The sequence below is a fragment of the Colobus angolensis genome, unplaced genomic scaffold (assembly GCF_000951035.1).
Source record: "Colobus angolensis palliatus isolate OR3802 unplaced genomic scaffold, Cang.pa_1.0 Scaffold10, whole genome shotgun sequence".
NCBI classification, from domain to species: Eukaryota; Metazoa; Chordata; class Mammalia; order Primates; family Cercopithecidae; genus Colobus; species Colobus angolensis.
The window spans coordinates 5,443,685-5,464,700 of NW_012110919.1; the positions used below are offsets into that span (position 1 = coordinate 5,443,685).

Consider the following 21,016-nt stretch of genomic DNA (forward strand, 5'->3'; position numbering starts at 1 on the left):
GTAATCAAATATAATTTCAAAATCACTCAAAATTCTAGATGATCTGCACCACAGCTGGCCAATCTTGAATTGCTAACGTTTCAATATTAATGTTTATGGAAGAGAAAGTAAGTTGAATTCTGTTTTAGAAGGACTGAGCCAGGAATGGTGACTCATGCTTGTAATCCCAGTGCTTTGGGAGGCTGAGGCAGGAGAATGGATTAAGCCTAGGGGTTCGAGGCTACAGTTAGCTATGATTGTGCCACTGCACTCCACCCTGGACAACAGACCAAGACCCCATATTAAAAAAAAAGAAAAAGAATTGAAACAAAATTCAAAATTACAAGCGTGTTTGTAATTTACAAATTACTACCAAATTAATAAACTAAAGGTGGTTTCCTACTTTGGAACAGAGTATTGTAAGGCTAGCATTAATTCTACAGCCTAGAAACCTCTAGAATGTTCTTTAAAAAACAATTGTTCACCTTTTGGTAATAACTGAACCCAAGAACACCAGTGCACATCATAAAACATCACTGCAGGTATTATAGGCAGTTTCCACTACAGAAAAACCTAATACTTGAATAGCTAAGGTGCTGAAGGCTACCACTAATTCACCATTAAAAAGATTTTTCTTAACTTGAATCAAATGTGTCATATAATGCCACTACCAACAACTTAATATGACAAATCTCTGCTTTAAAAATGCTGATGATCCTGATTATCAGATGTGCTTGAATGTGACTACAAAAGCTCAATAGTATCTCCACACCAGGAAACCAAAACTGACCTTGGATTCAAAGTTGTAGCCACAATTTTCAGAACTATGCAATAGCTACAACTGTCTTGTCTCAGCAGCAAGAACACCACTCCTTGCTACCAAAGCCAGTGACACTTTCCGTCCCGGCATGTGATAGAGACCTTTTGGTTTAAAGGAACACAGTTAGGGGGTAAAAAAACAAAGGATACTAAGGGCCGGTCGCGGTGGCTCAACCCTGTAATCCCAGCACTTTGGGAGGCCGAGACGGGCGGATCACGAGGTCAGGAGATCGAGACCATCCTGGCTAACACGGTGAAACTAAAAAAAAATACAAAAAACTAGCCGGGCGAGGTGGCGGCGCCCGTAGTCCCAGCTACTCAGGAGGCTGAGGCAGGAGAATGGCGTGAACCCGGGAGACAGAGCTTGCAGTGAGCTGAGATCCGGCCACTGCACTCCAGCCTGGGTGACACAGCGAGACTCCGTCTCAAAAAAAAAAAAGGATACTACATTAGGAGTTATCAAGTTGTTTTAGAACTCTTTTAAAAGTATATTTTAAAAGAAAAGAAGGTACGTTATACTTAGAGACAAAGTTCTATGACCTCAAAATAACCACATGGGGTAGATACACACACAAACACATTACCTATTTAACACCTGATTTTCTGTTTCTAATTCTTCTTTCTTTGCCTCCAAGACTTCTACTTTCTCTTGTAGTCTTTTCAATTTGTTTTCATGGAGAGATTTTCTCTAGAAAAAGAGAAATATGAACAAGTATGTTAATACATAATCTCTTATTTGAACAAAACTATATAGAAAATATTTTACTCACCAAAAACTGTATTTAGATATGAATGTTTTCAGTGAATACTAGAAACAAAGATTAGTAGACATGGCTCTTTCTGAAAATTGCAAAGATAATAAACCACAGATCTATCTAATATTCTCAATGTGACAATTATGAGTGCCAAACAAAAAAAAACTGGTATCAATAATTGCTGCAAATAAAAAAATCTACAAAGGGAAGGAGTCAAATTTTACTACCAAGTCTGCCTTTACATCTGGTAAGAAATAATGAACTCTCCATTGTCCCAGAAGATAGCATGTGTTTAAGAGAACTAAGCCAGGTACAGTGGCTCATGCCTGTAATCCCAGTGCTTTGGGAGGCTGAGGCAGGAGGATGGATTAAGTCTAGGAGTTCAAGGCTACAATTAGCTATGATTGTGCCACTCAAGAACCCATCTTAAAAAAATAAAAATAAAAGGTGGGGGGTGGGGCCGGGCGCAGTGGCTCATGCCTGTAATTCCAGCACTTTGGGAGGCCGAGGCAGAGAGATCACGAGGTCAAGAGATCGAGACCATCCTGACCAACATGGTAAAACCCATCTCTACTAAAAATACAAAAATTAGCTGGGCGTGGTGGCGGGCGCCTGTAGTTCCAACTACTCAGGAGGCTGAGGCAGGACAATCACTGGAACCTGGAAGGCGGAGGTTGCAGTGAGCCGAGATTGCGCCACTGCACTCTAGCCTGGCAAAAGAGCAAGACTCCGTTTTAAAAAAAGAAAAGAAAAAAAAAATTACAAGCATGTTTGTAATTTATAAATTACTACAAAATTAATAAACTGAAGGATCAGAAAGCTAAGATAGATATGGATGCATCTGTTTAAAAGTTGCCTTTCTAAATCTTAAAAGGAAAAAATTTAAACTTTACAATATACAAAGGAAAAAATTTCTAAGTAAATATTGTATGGTTTGATTAAATAATATGGGAAAGCCCAGGTAAAATGCAAAAGGAGTATATGGAAAAAAGTAGTATTTTTTTTTTTCAGTTTTTATACACAGGTCTTTTGTTTTTTAATAGAAAAACACCTATGATGTTAAAACTCATTTAGTCACTACAAACCTTTTAGGTATTTGTTTTTGAATTCTTTTTTAACTGAAATATAATCTTATAGAGAAATGAATAGCATATAAATGTAAAGCTCAATGAAAAACCACAAAACAAATGCTGGCATGAATCCCTTGTAGGTCAAGAGTACTGCCATGCCAGAAGGGCCCCTTCCTTTCCCCCTTCCAATCACTAGGCCTGTCATCCTCTGAAAAGGTAACCAACTAATTTACTTCCAAAAGTATAGTTTACTTTTGCCTATTTTTGAAGCTCATATACATACAATCATAGTATATACTCTTTTATTAATGGCTTTATTTCACTCAACATTGTGAGATTTGTTACTTACAGATATACTTAATTCCCACATATTATATTCCACTTATGATTACTCTATAGTCTAGTATATTCACTCAGTATACCATCAAGGGTTATTTGCATTATTTCCAGTTGGGACTATTACAACTAACTCTGCACGAGCATTCTTTCTCATGCTTTGATTGTCCCACATCCTCCAACATCCCAGAAGGCTTCCTTATGCTCCTGTCTACCCTGGCAAAAGAACCACTCTTCTAGCCTTTATCACCATAAGTATTTATTTAAGAATTTATAGGTAGTTAAGGAGTCCATCTGTCTATCCATCCACCCATTCATATGCAAGAAATAATAAATTTATGCTCTTTTGTATCTGGACTTTTTTCTCAGCATTTTATATGACTAAGCCATGGGTGTTGTATTGTCACAGCACTTCTTTTTCATTGTAATGTTGTCATCCACTGTACAAATATACCACATTTTACCCATTTTCCTGTTGATGAAAATTTAAATTGTTTCCAGTCTGGGGATATATTTTATGAACATTCCTAAACAAGTTTTTGGCAGATGGTAAGTACCTCATTCTCTTGAGTATACACCTATGAGTGTGTCATAGTGTATACATGTTTTAGCTTTAGTAGATACTGCCAGTTTTCTAAAGCAGTTCTACCAATTAACATTTTCACCAGGAATATGTGAGTTCTAGCTGTTCCACATTTTTGCCAATAGTTGGTATGGTCAGTCTTTTAGTTTTTGCATCCTGTTTTGGTGAAATACAGTATCTCACCATAGCTTTAATTTACATTTTCCTGATAGCTAAAGGTACTGAGCACCTTTTCTTATGCATGTTAGTCATCTGGATATCCCTTCTTTGTGAAGTGTCCATCCTAGTTTTTTGTCCATTAAAACTTTTGAGTAACCCGATTCCCACTGATTTGTAGTTCTTTATATATTCAAGATATGAATCGTGTGTCAGATACATATGTATTGCAGATTGACCTTATCCAGCCTGTGGTGTCATTTTCTATAAAGAGTATCCCTTAATAAAAAGCTTTTAATTTAAATAAAATCAATTACATCAATCATGTATTTTATAGTAAGAACTTTTTGCATCCTGCTTACTTTTACTATCCCAAGACCCTAAAATTTTCTCCCAAGTTTTCATCTAGAAGCTTTATTTTTTCATTTTTATCTATGTTGTGAGGTTAGGTTGAGTTTAATCAATTGACTCACTACTATTTGAAGGAGCCTCCTTATCAAAATGCAGTGGTACCTTTAATGTAAACCTACTTCTGCTACTGTTCCGTTTGCCTGTTTATCCTTGTGCCAATACCACACTGAATTACTGTAGCTTATATTTGGTGTTGATACCTGGTAGTTTTAAGTCCTCTAGCTTTATTGTTCTTCAAGATTGCTTTGGTTATTCTAGTCCTTTGTACTTTCAGATGAATTTTAGAATCTACTTTCTAATTTCTACAAATAAACCTGCTGAGCTCTTGATTAGAACTGCATTCAACTTATGGATAAATTTGGGAAGAACTGACACCTTAATATTGAATCTTCCAAGTCATGAACATGGTACAGTTTTCCCTTTAGATATTCTTCAATTTTTCTTAGCAGTATTTGTATTTCAGTGTAGAAGGCATAAACATCTTTCAACAGATTTGTTTCTAGGTATTTTATGTATTTTCATGCTATTGTAAATGGCATTTAAATATCTTCTAATTGTGTGTAAAGAAAAATAACTGGTATTTGTTACTTGACTTTGTATCTAGAAATTTTAAAAATACACATTAACAGTTTGACAGATTTGACTTTTATGCATGCACAGTGACATTTGTGAATGATAATTTTAACTTCCTTTCTACTCTTTATGTCTGTTTCTTTATTCTTAAAACTTTTTTTTATGCTCAGAGGTACATGTGCAGGTTTGTTTTATAGGTAAACTCATGTGCAAGTTTGTTTTATAGGTAAATAGATTATTTCATCACCCAAGTACTAAGCCTAGTACCCAAGTTATTTTTTCTGATCCTCTCCTTCCTCCTATGCTCCACTCTCAAGTAGGCCCCAGTGTTTGTTGTTCCCTTTTGTGTCCACGTGTTCTCATCATTTAGCTCCCACTTATGAGAATAAAAACATGCAGTATTTGGTTTTCCTTTCTTGTGTGAGTTTGCTAAGGATAATGGCCTCTTGCTCCATCCATGTACCTGGCAAAGGACATTATCTCATTCTTTTTTATGGCTGTATAGTATTCCATGGTGTATATATACCACATTTTCTTTATTCAATCTTCCATTGATGGGCATTTAGGTTGATTCTCATGTCTTTGCTATTGTGAATAGTGTTGCAATGAACATATGCATGTATGTGTCTTTATGGCAAAAAGATTTATAATCTTTTGGGTATATTTACACAGTAATGGTATTGCTGGGTCCAATGGTAGTTCTGTTTTTAGCTCTTCGAGGAATTACCACACTGCTTTCTACAATGGTTGAACTAATTTACACTCCCACCAACAATGTGTAAGTATTCCCTTTTCTCCACAACCCTGCCAAAATCTGTTTTTTTTTGTTAATAGCCATTCTGACTGGTGTGAGATGGTTTGCATTTCTCTAAAGATTAGTGATGTTGAGCTTTATTTCATATGCTTGTTGGTCACATGTATGTCTTCTTTTGAAAATGACCTGTTCATTTCCTTTGCCTACTTTTGATTGGAGTTGTTTTTATCCTGTAAATTTAAGTTCTTTATAGATGCTGGATAGACCTTTGTCAGATGCAGATGCATAGTTTGCAAATGTCTTCTCCCATTCTGTATGTTGTCTGTCTACTCTGTTGACAGTTTCTTTTGCTGTGCAGAAGCTCTTAATTAGAACCCATTTATCAACTTTTGCTTTTGTTGTGATTGCTTTTGGCATCTTTTTTTCTTTTTTGTTGAGACAGAGTCTCGCTCTGTCGCCCAGGCTGGAGTGCAGTGACCGGATCTCAGCTCACTGCAAGCTCCGCCTCCCGGGTTTACGCCATTCTCCTGCCTAAGCCTCCCGAGTAGCTGGGACTACAGGCTTCCGCCAGCTCACCCGGCTAGTTTTTTGTATTTTTTAGTAGAGACGGGGTTTCACCGTGTTAGCCAGGATGGTCTCGATCTCCTGACCTCATGATCCACCCGTCTCGGCCTCCCAAAGTGCTGGGATTACAGGCTTGAGCTACCGCGCCCGGCCGCTTTTGGCATCTTCACCATGAAATCTTTGCCAGTTCCTATGTCCTGAATGGTATTGCCTAGGTTGTCCTCCAGCATTTTTATAGTTTTGGATTTTACATCTAAGTCTTTAATCCTTCTTGAGTTGATTTTTGCATATGGTGTAAGCAGGTCTAGTTTCAATCTTCTGCATATGGCCGTTTATCCCAGTACCATTTAATGAATGGGGTGTCCTTTTTCCCATTGCTTGTTTTTGTCAGCTTTGTTGAAGATCAGATGGTTGTAGGTGTGAGGCCTTAACTCTGGTTACTCTATTCTGTTCCATTGGTCTATGTGCCTGTTTTTGTATCAATATCAAGCTGTTTTGGTTATTGTTGCCCTATAGTATAAAGTCAGGTAGCATGATGCTGCCCACATTTTTGTTGTTGTTGTTGTTTGGCATAGGATATTGCTGTGGCTATTTGGACTCTTTTTTGGTTCCATATGAATTTTAAAAGTATTTTTTCTAGTTCCATGAAGAATGTCATTGGTAGTGTGATAGAAATAGCACTGAATCAATAAGTTGCTTTTGGCAGTATGACCATTTTAATGATATTGATTCTTCCTATCCATGAGCATGGAAAGCTTTTCTATTTATTTGTATCATCTCTGATTTGTCTAAGCAGTGTTTTGTAATCATCATTGTAGAGATTGTTCACCCCCGTTTAGCTGTATTCCTAAATATTTTATTCTTTTTGTGCAATTGTGAATGGGATTGCGTTCCTGATTGGCTCTCAGCTTGGCTGCTGTTGGTGTACAGGAATGCTAGTGATTTTTGTACATTGATTTTGTATCTTGAAACTTTGCTAAAGTTATCAGCTGAGGAGCTTTTCGGATTGAGACTCTGGGTGTTTTCTAAACATACAATCATGTCGATTGCAAACAGGAATAGTTTTACTTCCTCTCCTCCTATTTGGATGCCCTTTCTTTTTCTTTCCCTCATCCCTCTTCTCTCTCCTCTCTCTCTTTCTTTCTTTCTTTCTCTTGCCTAACTACTTTGACCAGGACTTCTAATACTCTGTTGAATAGGAGTGGTGAGAGAGGGTATCATTGTCTTGTGCTGGTTTTCAAGGAGAATGCTTCCATAACTTGCCCATTCAGTATGATGTTGGCTGTGGGTCTGCCACAGATGGTTCTTACATTTTGTAGTATATTCCTTCAATACTTAGTTTATTGAGTTTTTAATATAAAGGGATATTGAATTTTGTCAAAAGCCCTTTCTACATCTATTGAGATAAACATGTGGTTTTTGTCTTTAGTCCTGTTCATGTGATGAATCACCTTTATTGATTTGCACATGTTGAACCAACCTTGCATGCCAGAGATAAAACCTATATGATCATGGTAGATTAGGTTTTTGATGTGCTACTGGATTCGGTTTGCAAGTATTTTGTTGAGGATTTCTGCATCAATGTTCATCAAAGATATTGGCCTAAAGTTTCCATTGTTGTGTGTCTGCCAGATTTTGTTATCAGGACAATGCTGGCTTCACAGAATGATTTGGGAAGGATTTCCTGCTCCTCTATTTTTTGTAATAGTTTAAGTAGAAACAGTACCAGCTCTTCTTTGAACATTTGGTAGAATCTGGCTGTGAATCCATCTGGTCCTGGGCTTTCTTTGGTTGGCAGATATTTACTACTGCCTCAATTTCAGAACTCATTATTGGTCTGTACAGGGTATCAACTTCTTCCTGGTTCTGTCTTGGGAAGGTGTATGTGTCCAGAAATTTATCTATCTCTTCTAGCTTTGTTAGTTTGTTAGTTTGTATGCAGAAAGGTGTTCATAGTTGTCTGTGATGGTTGTTTGTATTTCTGTGGGGTCAATGGTAACATCCTCTCTGTCATTTCTAATTGTGTTTATTTGGATCTTCTCATTTTTCTTCATTAGTCTATCTAGTGGCCTATCAATTTTCCCAAAAATGCAACTCCTGTATTAGTTAATCTTTTGAATGGCTGTTCATGTTTTGATCTCCTTCTGTTCAGCTCTAATGCTAGCTTTGGGTTGGTTTTCTCTTGGTCCTCTAATTCTTTTAGTTGTGCTGCTAGGTTGTTAATTTGGGATCTTTTTAACTCTTTGATGTGGGCATTTGGTGCTATATATTTCCTTCATAACATTACCTTAGCTGTGTCCCAGAGATTCTGGTATGTTGTATCTTTGTTCTCTTAGTTTCAAATAACTTCTTGATATCTGCCTTAATTTCATTATTTACTCAAAAGTCATTCAGGAGCAGGTTAACTTCCATGTAATTGCATGGTTTTGAGCAATTATATTTTTAGTCTTGATTTCAACCTTTATTGTGCTGTGTGTTTGGTATTTCAGTTATTTTGCATTTGCTGAGGATTGTTTTATGTCTGATTGTGTGGTCAATTTCAGAGTATGTGTCATGCAGCAATGAGAAAAATGTATATTCTGTTGTTTTTGGATGAAGAGTTCTGTAGAGGTCTATCAGATCCATCTGGTCCAATGTTAAGTTCAGGTCCTGAATATCTTTGCTAACTTTCTTCCTTGATGATTTAATACTGTCAGTGGAATGTGGAAGTCTCCCACTATTATTTTGTGGGAGTGTAAGTCTCTTTGTAGGTCTCTAAGAACTTGCTTTATAAATCTGGGTGCTTCTATGTTGGGTGCATATATATTTAGGGTAGTTAGGTTTTCTTATTGAATTGAACCCTTTACCACTATGTAATCCCTTGTCTTTTTTGATTTTTGTTGGTTTAAAATCTGTTTTGTCTGAAATTAGGATTGCAACCCCGGCATTTTTCTGATTTCTATTTGCTTGGTAGATGTTCCTCCATCCATTCATTTTGAGCCTATGGGTGTCATCACACATGAGACAGGTTTCTTGAAGACAGCATATCATTGGGTCTTGCTTTTTCATCCAGTTTACCATTCTGTGCCTTTTAAATGGGGGCACTTGGCCCATTTATATTCAAGGTCAGTATTAATATGTGTGAATTTGATCCTGTCATTGTGTTGTTAGCTGGTTATTAGGCTGGCTTGTTTGTGTGGTTGCTTTATAGTGTGGCTAATCTGTGTACTTAAGTGTGTTTTTGTATTGGCTGGTAACTATCTTTTTTTTTTTATGCTCTCTCTCAGCAGAATCATGGTAACCATCTTTCCATATTTAGTGTTCCTGTCAAGATCTCTTGTAAGATGGGTCTCCATTTTATAAGCATTTGCTTATCTAAAACTCCCTCAGCATTTACTTATCTAAAAAGGATCTTATTTCTCCTTTATTGAGGAAGGTTTGGCCAGATATGAAATTCTTGGTTGAAGATTTTCTTAAGAGTGTTGATTACAGGTCCCCAGTCTCTTCTGCCTTGAAGGGTTCCTGCTGAGAGGTCAGCTGTTAGCCTGATGGGGTTTCCTTTGTAGGTGACCTGCCCTTTCTCTCCAAGTACCTTTAATATTCTTTCATTTTGATCTTGGAAAATCTGATGATTATATGTCTTGGGGATTATCTTCCTGTGTAGAATCTTGTTCTCTATAGTTCCTGTTGGAAGTTTTCTTGGACAATATCCTGAAATGTGTTTTCTAAGTTGTTTGCTTTCTCCCCAACCCTTTCAGGGATGCCAATGATTTGTAGATTTGGCCTCTTTATATAATCTCATATTTCTTGGAGGTTTTGCTCATTCTTTTCTATTCTTTTTTATTTTTGTCTGACTGTCTTATTCCAAAGAGCCAGTATTCAAGTTCTGAGATTATTCAGCTTGGTCTCTCTCCTGCTGTTAATACTTGTGATCGCATTGTGACATTCTTATAGTGTGTTTTTCAGCTCTATCAGATCAGTTAGGTTCTTTTTTATACTGGCTATTTCATATGTCAGTGCCTGTATCGTTTTATTGTGATTCTTAGTTTCCTTGGATTGGGTTTTGCCATTCTCCTGAATCTTGATGATCTTCATGCCTACCCATATTCTGATTTCTATTTGTGTCACTTCAGTCAACTCGGCCTGGTTAAGAACCCTTGTTGGAGAACTAGTGGCCATGTGAGTTGACACTCTGACCATCTGAGTTGCTAGAATTCTTCAGTTGATTCCTTCTGTCTGATAGTTCCATCTCTGCTTGGGGGCGTTCCTTTAACTGCTAGGCTGACTCTGATTGAAGTGGTCAGCCAAGGTCAGGGTAGTTGTGCTAGAGTTCCAGGTTGGATCTGGACCAACCAGGTTGGACCCTGCCCAAGGAGGAGAAGTGAGGACTGGGACTTGCATGGAGAACAGTCTGGCAACTTTTCAGAGGTGGGTGTTTTGTGTTGGGCATCCGTACCAGCCCCTGGTCCCTGCAGACTCTCCAGAGCCTGGAGACAGTAAGGGTGAGGGTTACAAGACAGCAAAGATGGCAACCCATCCCTCCCACTAGGAGCTCTCTCCCAGATAGTAACAGAGCTGCTACTGGCTTGATGGCCCTGGTGGGGATGGCTGGAGATCCAGGTTGGAAGGACCTGCTCAGTGAGGAGATACAGAATCAGGGACCCACATAACAGTCTGGCCACTTTTCCATAGGACTGCTACAGTATGCTGGGGGTCTGCTCCAACCCCTTTTCATCTTGAATTTTCCAGTACCTTAAGATATCAACAAGGAAGTCTGTGAAACAGCAAAGATGGAGGACTGCCCTTCTCTCTGGGAGCTCTGTCCCAGGGAGGCACAGACCTGTTGCCGGCAGAACACATTAACAGGAGGTGGCTAGAGACTTTGGTTGGGAGATCCCACCTAGTGAGGAGTAACAGAATCAGGGACCCACATAAAAAAGCCATCTGGCTTCTTCCATAGGGCAGCCATGCTTTGCTAGGGGTCCACTCCAGCCCCTAGTCACCTCAGACTCTCTAAAGCCTGAAGACAACAGCTAAGGCTGCTAAACAGCGGAAGTGGTGGTCCACCCTCTCTTTGGGAGCTCTGTTCCAGGGAGGTTTGAAACTGCTGCCAGTCAAAAAACACTGGTGCAGATGGCTGGAAACCCTGGTCAAAAGGCCCTGTCCACTGAGGAGGAATGGGATTAGGTATTCGTGAAAAAGCAGTCCGGCCACTTTTTCATAAAGCAGTTGTGCTGTGATGGGGGTCTCCTCGAGAGTTGCTTCGGACTCTCCAGATCCCAAAGGCAAAGAGCTAAAGCTGCAAAACAGCAAAGCTGGCAGCCCATCCCTCTCTCTGGGAGATCCATTCCAGGGAGGTCTGAAACTACTGCTGGCCAGAAAACACTGGTGGAGGTATGGTTGTAGACCTGTCGGGAGATTCCACCCAGTGAGGAGAAACGAGATCCAGGAGCCACATGAGAAAGCAGCCTGGCTACTTCTCCTTAGAGCTGTGTACCAGGGGATCACTCCAGTCCCTAACCATCTCAGACTCCCTAGAGCCCAAAGGCAACAATGGCTAAGAATGTGAAACATCAAAGATGACAGCCAATCCCTCCCCCTGGGAACTCTGTCCCAGGGAGGCTTGGAACCACTGCCAGGTGGAAAACACCAACAAAAGTGACTAGTGACCCTGTTCGGGAGAGCCCCCATTCATTGAGAAGCAGGGTCCAGAACCTGCATAAAAAAGCAGTCTGGGCGCTTTTCCATCGGGTGGCTGCACTGAAGGCAACAATAGCTAATGCTACAAAACAGCAAAGATGGCAGCCCATCCTTCCCTCTGAGAGCTCCACCTCAGAGAGGTGTAACACTGCTACCAGTGGCTGGCTGGAGTTCCAAGCCAGTGGGTGTTATCCTGCAAGGTGCCATGGTAGTGGGGCCTGCAGACTATCACTGCTCCATCCCTTGGATTCAGCCTCTTTCCTAGGGGCATGTACACGGGTCTAACATCCCGCTTGGCTGGAGTTGCAGTTGCTTTTGATGGGAAACCTGGGTATCTAAAGCTCCCAGGGCTCTATGTGTATCTGAGCAGCTGCATTGCTGAGACTCCACGTAATTCTGTGTATCAGGCTGCAGACCCTGGTGGAGTGGGCTCATAAGGGGATCTCTTGACCCGTGGGTTGCAAATATCCAAGGAGAAGTGTGGGTTGCCAGGGTCACTCACTCACTCACTACTTCCCTGGGAAGAGGAGGCTCCCCTGGCTCTGTGTCACTCCCAAGTGGGTGACTGTCCTGCTTGCTTTGGATCTTTCTGGGTCAAGTTGTTTTCTTGATGAATCCCAATGCGTGTACCTGGATGCTTCAGTTGAAGGTGCTGTATTTACTTACTCCTTCTATTTCTCTCCATGAAAGTGGCACACACTAGCTGCTCCTAGTTGGCCACCTTGGCCAGCCACCCCCTACATTTCTTCTTCTTGCCTTATTATACAAGCTAGAACCTCCGATAAAATATTAAACAAAATGGTAATAGTAGACATCTGTTCCTGACCTTGGGTAAGTAAGGGGAAGCAGTCAATATTTTTAATCAGTATGTATGATGTTAGCTGCAGAATTTTTGTAGATACCATTTATAAGATTGAAAATTCCCTTCTGTTCCTAGTTTGACAGAAGTTTTTATCATGAATGGGTGTTGAATGTTGTCAAATTATGTTTCTGAGTCTCTTAAGAGGATCACAATAGTTTTCCTTCTTTGTTCTGTTAGGGTGTTGAATTACACTGAACAATTTTGCACGTTAAGCCACCTATATTCCTAGAATAAAACCTAAATGCTCATGATATATTATCATTTTTCTGTATCACTAAATTCAGTTTGCTAATATTTAAGATTTTTATATCTATGTTTATAATGCAATTTTTCTTTTCTTATATTGATTGTATCAGGTTCTAACCTTGTAAGTGGAGATGTGTTTCCTCCTTTTCTATTATCTGGAAGAGTTTGAGTTAAGATTTGAATTAATTCTTCCTTAACTATTTGGAATAATTTACCAGTGAAGCCAAATGAGGCATTTCTTTGTGGAAGGTTTTTAACTGAAGATTTCATTTCTTTAATAGATACAGGACTATCCAAATGACCTAATTCTTCTTGTATTAGGTTTAAGATGTTCTTAAAGAAATGTATTCATTTATTCTAAATTGCATGATTAATTAGCATAACAGTTTTTATACCATTCCTTCTGTTTTAACATCTATATGCAGATAGTTAATATCTATAGGTAGATATCACTTTTTTCATTCACTATATTGTTCATTTGTGGCTCTAAATCTCATCTACTTTGTGGGGAGTCTGAGGACAATCAGTCTTTCCAAGGTTTTATCAGTTTCATAATCTTTTCAAAACCAACTCTTGGCATTTCTGTGTTCCTCACTGTACATCTTCTGTCTCTGTCACTGATTTCTGCTCGTCTCTTGATGATGGTGATGTTGTCTGCTATTAAATCTATCCATTGAGTTAAGTATTGTTATTGTGTTTTTTAGCTCTAAACTCATCCTTTTTAGTGCTGATCTGCAACCTGGACTACGAAAACGTGGTTTCCCTGACTCCTATTCTGCCCCTCTACACAACAGCCAGAGATTCATCAAAAATGTAATTCAGATATCATTTCTCAATTCAAAAACCTCCAGTGTGTTCCTACCTTAACTGAGAATAAAAGCTGAAGTCATGGCATAATTTGGCCTCCTACTATACATCTCTCTATTCTAGCTTCCTGGGCCTCCTGTGTTCCTTCAACATACCAAGCAGATTCCTGCCTCTCTTGTACTTGCTATTTCCTCTGTCTGGAACACCTTTACCTTACATATAACAACGTGGCATCCTCCCTCCTTTCCTTCAGTCTCTGCTCAAATGTTACCTTACCAGAGAAGCCTTGCCTGACCACCTACATAAAACAGCACCCCCTACTCCTGTCAATTTTCTTTTTTTTTGACATGGAGTCTTCCTCTGGTGCCCAGGCTAGAATGCACTGCCACCATCTCAGATCACTGCAACCTCTGCCTCCAGGGTTCAAGCAATTCTCCCTGTCTTAGCCCCCTGAGTAAGTGGGATTACAGGTGCCTGCCACCATGCCCGGCTAATTTTTGTAGTTTTAGTAGAGATGGGGTTTCCCCATGTTGGCCAGGCTGGTCTCGAACTCCTGACCTCAGGTGATCTGTCCGCCTTGGCCTCCCAAAGTGTTGGGATTACAGGTGTGAGCCACCACGCCCAGCCTACTCCTGTCAATTTTCCTCTTAGTACTCACCTCCACCTGATAGTATTTCTTTCTTTCTTCTATGTCTCCTAACCAACTACAATGTAAACTCCTCGGTGCAGGGTCTTTGTTTACTTCTGTATTCCAGTGAATGAGTAAGTACCTGATACATAATAGATGCTTAACAGATCTGTTGAGTAAATTGGATAAATGAATACAGATAAACCTTGTAGGGAAGACAGTCTGACCAAGGATGTTAGTAATAGGAATGAAAATAAATGGGGTGGGGGAAAATTTGAGAGGCATCATAAAGGAAGAATTCATAGGCTTTATGAGTTCTTATTTTAGGTTGAATAGTGTCTCCCAAAAATTCATGGGCACCCAGAACCTTAGAATGTGACTGTGGTATAATAAGAAATATATTTGGTTCTTGTCCCCAATTCCTGGTACAGAGCTGCTAAGACCTGTGGAACTGTATAAGTGATGTAAGTGTTTTTGTATAATTCATAACAAGTCCCTTTCAATCATACCTGAGTTGATGTTAATGAGGTAACTTAAAGTTGAGGCCCCTAGACAGCCTAAGGATGGGGGCTGGTCACCAGAAAGACCAAGTGATTAGATGGTGAATGCTTTCAGGTTCACTCCCCTGACCCGTATGAAGGGGTGGGGGCTGGAGATTTTGGTCTACAAAAACTCTTCAACAACGAGATTTTGAGAGCTTCCAGACTGGTGACCACATTGACTTGCTGCAAGGGTGGCTCACACAGAGAGGGCATGGAGGCTCTATACCCCGACCCCCAACACCTTGCCCAATGCATTTCTCCTATTTGGCTATTCCTGACTTTTATCCTTTACAATAAACTGGTAAATATAGTGTTTTCCTGAATTTTGTGAGCCATTCTAGCAAACTATTAAACTGAAGGAGGGGGTTGTGGGAACTCCTAAGTTAGTCAGTCAGAATACAGGTGACTCAGACTTGCAGCTGGTGTCTGCAGTTGGGGCAGTCTTGTGGGACTGAGCCCTTTAACTTGTGGGATCTGACTCTAACTCCACGTAGATAGTTTCAGAATTGAATTTCTGGACACCTGGTTGGTATCCAGAGAACAGAGAAATGATCGCTGGTATTGGAAAAGACCCTAGAGTAATCTTAATTGGAAATAGGGTCTACAAATGTAATCAAGTTAAGATGAAGTTAGACTGAATTACAGTGGGCCCTAAATCCACTATGGCTGATATCCTTACATAAGAGGAGTGAAATCTGGACACAGAGCAACAGATACACAGGGAGACCATCATGTAAAGACAAGGCAGAGACTGGAGAGATGTGTCCGTCTAAAACCCAAGGAACCCCAAGGATTACCAGCAACTACCAGAAGCTAGACAAGGGGCATGAAAAAAGATCCTTCTCCAGAGCCTTTTGAAGAAGCATGCTTCTGCTGGCACTCTGACTGTAGATTTCTAGGCTCCAGAACTGTGAGAGAATAAGCTTCTGTTGTTTTAAGCCACAAGGTTTGTGGTAATTTGTCACAGCAGCCCTAGGAAACTAATATAGTGCCTGACTAAATTTGGAGATAAGGCAGACCTCAGGATGAATCACAGGTTTGAAGCCTAAGTGACTGCAAGAATAACTTCTACTGAAAGAAATGGAAAGTCCAGAGGGAAAATTAGTGGAAAGGAATGATTCTAATTTTTACTTGAGTGGTCCAACACAATCACAGGATAGTCAAATGGATGGATGCCTTAGTGTTATAAACATTATGACACAAAGGACTAATAGAACAATTAAAAGAATATAGGTGTAAGAATTAAGGCTGGGATTCCCCTTTTATCACCTTCTAGTCAAATCCAATTAACTTTTTTTCAATGATTATGTTAATGACCATTTATCTTTGATACCTTTCTTTACCTTTGGTTCCCACAACATCACAATATAGCTTCTACCTCTGTTCACCACCACAGCTAGCTCCTCGTTCTAAGTAAATTTAGTATTCTTCGGCGATCTGCAAAATCTTGAGTTTCTATTTCTCTAATTTGAATTATTCATCTCTGAAATTCACATTCTATTATTTCTAGTTACCTATATAATATCTTTACTTAAGACTCTACGTCATGTCTACATGGATGTACTGCCATCATTTCCTATCTGACGTATGTTTCATATCTTTCTACTCAACTGACGTTCTTCAATCCATTATAATAACTCCACTTACGTCTTCTCACAGCTAAAATACTTCATAGTTTTCTTTCTTATTGACCAATATATTCTGCAATTATTTTTTCCTTTGGAATACCTCTGGCAGTCAACTTTCACCTTCATTCCTATATTCCAAGTCCCAATTTTAGACTTCTTACCTCCCTTTAAGTTTACTACAGCATCTTCCTAACTGGTCTCCTTGTCTTCAGATTTTTTTCTATCTAGCACAGTGGTTCTCAAATTGTAGAGTCCGCATAAATCACCCACGAGTGACTAGTGGGATTATTTAGGTGTTTTTTGCATGTTATCTTATTTCTCCAACAAGATTATATAGTTATCAAAGTCAAGGAGTAATCATGGCTTCTATTTCCCCCCAGTGTATAGCATAATCTAGGCCACACAACACATTCAATCAGATATTTTGCAACTTCAAGACTATGATTCATCTCTTTTTTGAAAACATTCATAATAGTATCTGACCAAGAAGTATTTCAGAGACATATACCTTAGAATAAAAATAACAAGTTGTCATTCCAGGTTCCTCAAGAAAAAAGAAAAATCCAACTCACTGTGTTCGCTTCAAGAGATCTCTCTTCAGTGGGGATGGGGGGAAATACATTCTCTCTGTATGTATCAATCATAGAAGGGCATCCCAACTCAAGATCCTGGTCAAACTTTTCCAAACAAATCAACACAACAAAACATCATTTACGTCAAAGACTACTTAAAAACAGCAGAAATGACAATCTCTGAGCTTAGGAGCTTGGAGCTCTGAGTAAACACAGATGGCAGTGAGCCATCTTATCCAGCCTGAGGGAAAAAAGAACTTTTCACAGGAAAGCAACTCTAAAGGATTATTTCTGCCCTGGGTATCATAATTTGTGACTTTTGTTAAGTCTTACGGCAAAAAATGTTATGACTTTTGGCATTAAAGAACCTAAAAAGTCTGTTGCACTCTTATGAATTATATTTATGTATAAATCTGATAGCTAAAATTGTCAAATAGAAGCATTATCTTTAACTTGAATGGGAAAAGGGTATGAGTTAAATTAATTTACAGTGATTATTCTGATACAAGAAATGACTCATATGGACCATAGCTATATTAAGCGAAAAATTGTTAAGTATTTGGAATCAAAGAAAGCAGGAAATTAAAGCCTAACAGAGCAGTGGAAAGAGTACCAGACTGAGAACAGAAACATGTAGATTTTAGTCAACTTTTGATTCTTACTCGTTAAGTAATCTTCCTGGGTACTTCCTCTCTTAGTTTGCTAACTTGTAAAAGCTATCTGAATGCTAAGATCCCTTCCAGTCCTAAAATTATATACACTTACATACTTTTTAATTGTATTTCTAAGTTACACATGATGTTTTTCTATTTTAATTGATGTAAACTTGTAAGCTCCTAGGGCAGTGTCCCACGTAGTACGACAACTCTAGGTCATAATCATTCACTGAATTGACCTTAACAATTTCACTATGACTTAAATCGCAATCCACAGATCACATTTTAAAAAGTAAAATGGCTATTTACTATCGTCACACTCATCATCTGGCAGATATTTCGGTAGAAAAAAAAATTCACCCTGTTGCAATACTAATGAAATGTTACTTTGTAGTGTTTTTGGGTTTTTTTGTTTAAATTTTTTTTTTTTTTTTTTTCTGAGATAGGGTCTTGCTGTGTCATCCATGCTGGAGGGCTGGTGCCATCACAGCTCTTTGCAATCTTGAACTCCTGGGCTCAAGTGATCCTCCCACCTCAGCCTTCCAAGTAGCTGGGACTACAGGACTATAGGCACGTGCCACCATGCACAGTTTTTTCATTTTTTGTAGAGATGGGGTCTGGCTATATTTCGTAGATTTTTTAAAATATCACCTCCTCCCCTCCTTCTGGTATACTTATGATTAGTTGATAATCTCACCACTGGGTGTCACTTTTGCTTCAAAAGAATTCAACCCAAACTAACCTCAATAATTAGAATTTTATCTGTAAGATACTTATCCCTAAAGTCTCAAAATTTAGCTCTTACAATTTCTTGCTGTAATGTGGCTTCAAATGTTTCTAGGCTTTAAACACAGTGCAAACAAAAATCAGTAGGATTTCTGAGATCATAGGTCATAAAACAATCCTCTGAAATCCCATTAATATCCATATACTTTTCAGTACCTACATCGACAGAAAGTAAAAAAAGTAACATATATAGAAAAACAAACAAGTGTGTATATTTAGGTATAAAACACTGGGATCCCTATATAATAAATGCTGTTTTTCCAATAAAACTACTTCTAGTATTATGAGAAGATAAAAGTAATATTCAGAGACCAAGAAAGTAGAGAAGTAATGACTTTTAGACTACTTATGTTGTCACTCCAACTGTCAGCAACATTTGGCAGTGCTATCCAATTACATAAAAATGGGTCTAGGAACTGATGTGTGATTTTTCAAATTCAGAGTAAGTGAAGGATCTAGAGTTATTTTCTCTTACCCAAATATGAACAGTTAACCTTTCCAATAAACAAACAGATATTAAGATAATGGTTACTACATCTAGAAATATTTTCCTCTCATCTCAGATCTTTTCTCCTCTCCACAACAAATGCTACTATTAAGGGAATTTATCAAATGGAGACAACTCAAATTATTTCTGGGACTTTACCACACACACACACACACACACACACACACACACACACACACTTTATCATGTCCCTCCTCTTCCTCTAATCCTGTTGAAAAGATTACCATGTCCTTCTCCTCCCTTAATCACTGCCATGAGTCATGGTTACTAATGGGACCTGTAACATTCCTTGGGTTTGCTGAAATAGAAAAAAGTTGTAAACCACTGACTTAGAAGATCCATCTAGATACATTATTTCCATAATGCCCTGGACTGTTTCCAAGAAAACAAAGTTAGGTTCTGGAGAAAAGTATGCCTGCAAAGGTAAAACTTAAAAAGGATCAATGCTGTGGGAACTACTGTGGCGGTTTCAGAAGCCAAGGGGGTCCCAGTTCCTCCTGCTGGAGCAAAGAAATACTTGCTCTTGTATTTCTGAATTGGAAACAAGCCTTTTAACTACAAAAGTAATAAAATAGATATTAGGCATAAATGAAACAATCTTAATCACACTATAATTTAACTGGAGAATGTGTAAAATATGACTTCCATGGGTTGGCCTGGAAACTATCACTCTGAAAAACACCTTCTGTGTGGAAAAATGCATGTCAACTCAAAACAATTCACTTACACACAAAATTTAGAAACAAACCTGCTGGACAGTCTGGATTTTCCCAATGTATTTCTGCAAGGTTGACAGCAAAATGTCATGCTTATGTATTAAATTAAACATATCACTAAAATCTCAGATTCAACTATATATTTATTCTCCTATAAGAGTTTATTAGGATGGACGTGGTGACTCATGCCTATAATCCCAGCACTTTGGGAGGCTGAGGTGGGAGGACCACTAGAGGTCAGGAGTTTGAGACCAGCCTGGCAAACATGGGAAACCCTATCTCTACTAAAAATACAAAAATTAGCCGGGCATGGTGGCACATGCCTATAATCCCAGCTACTTGAAGGCTGAGGTATGAGAATCGCTTGAATCCAGGGGATGGAGGTTGCAGTGAGCCAAGATCGCACCACTGCAATCCAGCCTGCGTCATGGAGTCAGACTCTTAAAGAAAAAAAAAAAGAAAGAAAAGAAAAAAAAAGATTTAATTATATTTTACTCCACAGAAATCACTTTTTATTTTATTTTATTTTTTTGAGACAGAGTCTTGCTTTGTCACCCAGGTTGGAGTGCAGTGGCACAATCTTGACTCACTGTAAGCTATGCCTCCCGGGTTCATGCCATTGTCCTGCCTCAGCCTCCAGAGTAGCTGGGGCTACAGGCGCTCGCCACTACATCTGGCTAATTTTTTTGTATTTTTTTAGTAAAGATGGGTTTCACCACGTTAGCCAGGATGGTCTCAATCTCCTGACCTTGTGATCTGTTCGCCTCTGCCGCCCAAAGTGTTGGGATTACAGGTGTGAGCCATCGCACCCGGCCAGAAATCACTTTAATAAGAACCACTTGCCTTTTTCTGGGCAATTGCAGCTCGCTGAAGTTTCTCCTTAGCTTGATTATACTTTTCTTCTCTGTCTGTGATACGCTCATGAAGCTTGTGCTTTTCTTCCAACCACTGTATCTGTTTCTCTTCCAATGTCCTGTCAGAAGAATGTATGTAAAACATGGAAGCTAAATAAGTTCTTAGGATTAAATAGGATTAAATATCACAAGTATAAGCAAACTCACTACCTGCCTGACCACATTTTAAATTATCCACCTGCAGGCCCTCCTGTATGGCCACTTGTTTGCCAATACCACCATTACTGAGCACTTCCTGTGAATAAGGCACTGGACTTAGAACACTATGTGTACTGTATCATGTTCTTTACAAAAATCCCAAGTTAGGTGTTTCTGTCACCTTTATACTTCTGTCCACTTTACAAATGAGGAAACCGAGGATTAGAGCAGTTAGCTAACTTAAGGGCTCACATCTAGTTCACAGCAAGACAAACACTTGATAACAGGTGTGAAGTATAATAACCATCAAACTACAAATATCTGTCCTCATAAA

At 39.0% G+C, this 21,016-nt stretch overlaps 1 protein-coding gene across 1 annotated transcript in view; it reads right to left on the reverse strand.

Moving 5' to 3' along the window:
- Window positions 1–21,016, reverse strand: part of CEP83 (centrosomal protein 83kDa) — a 154,903-nt gene that overhangs the window by 5,391 nt on the left and 128,496 nt on the right. Inside the window, exons 13-14 of the mRNA XM_011933941.1 lie at window positions 20,474–20,603; window positions 1,383–1,486 (exon numbers count right to left, since the gene is read on the reverse strand). Coding sequence (XP_011789331.1) covers window positions 1,383–1,486; window positions 20,474–20,603 — 234 coding nt within the window. The remainder of the gene's footprint in view (window positions 1–1,382; window positions 1,487–20,473; window positions 20,604–21,016) is intronic.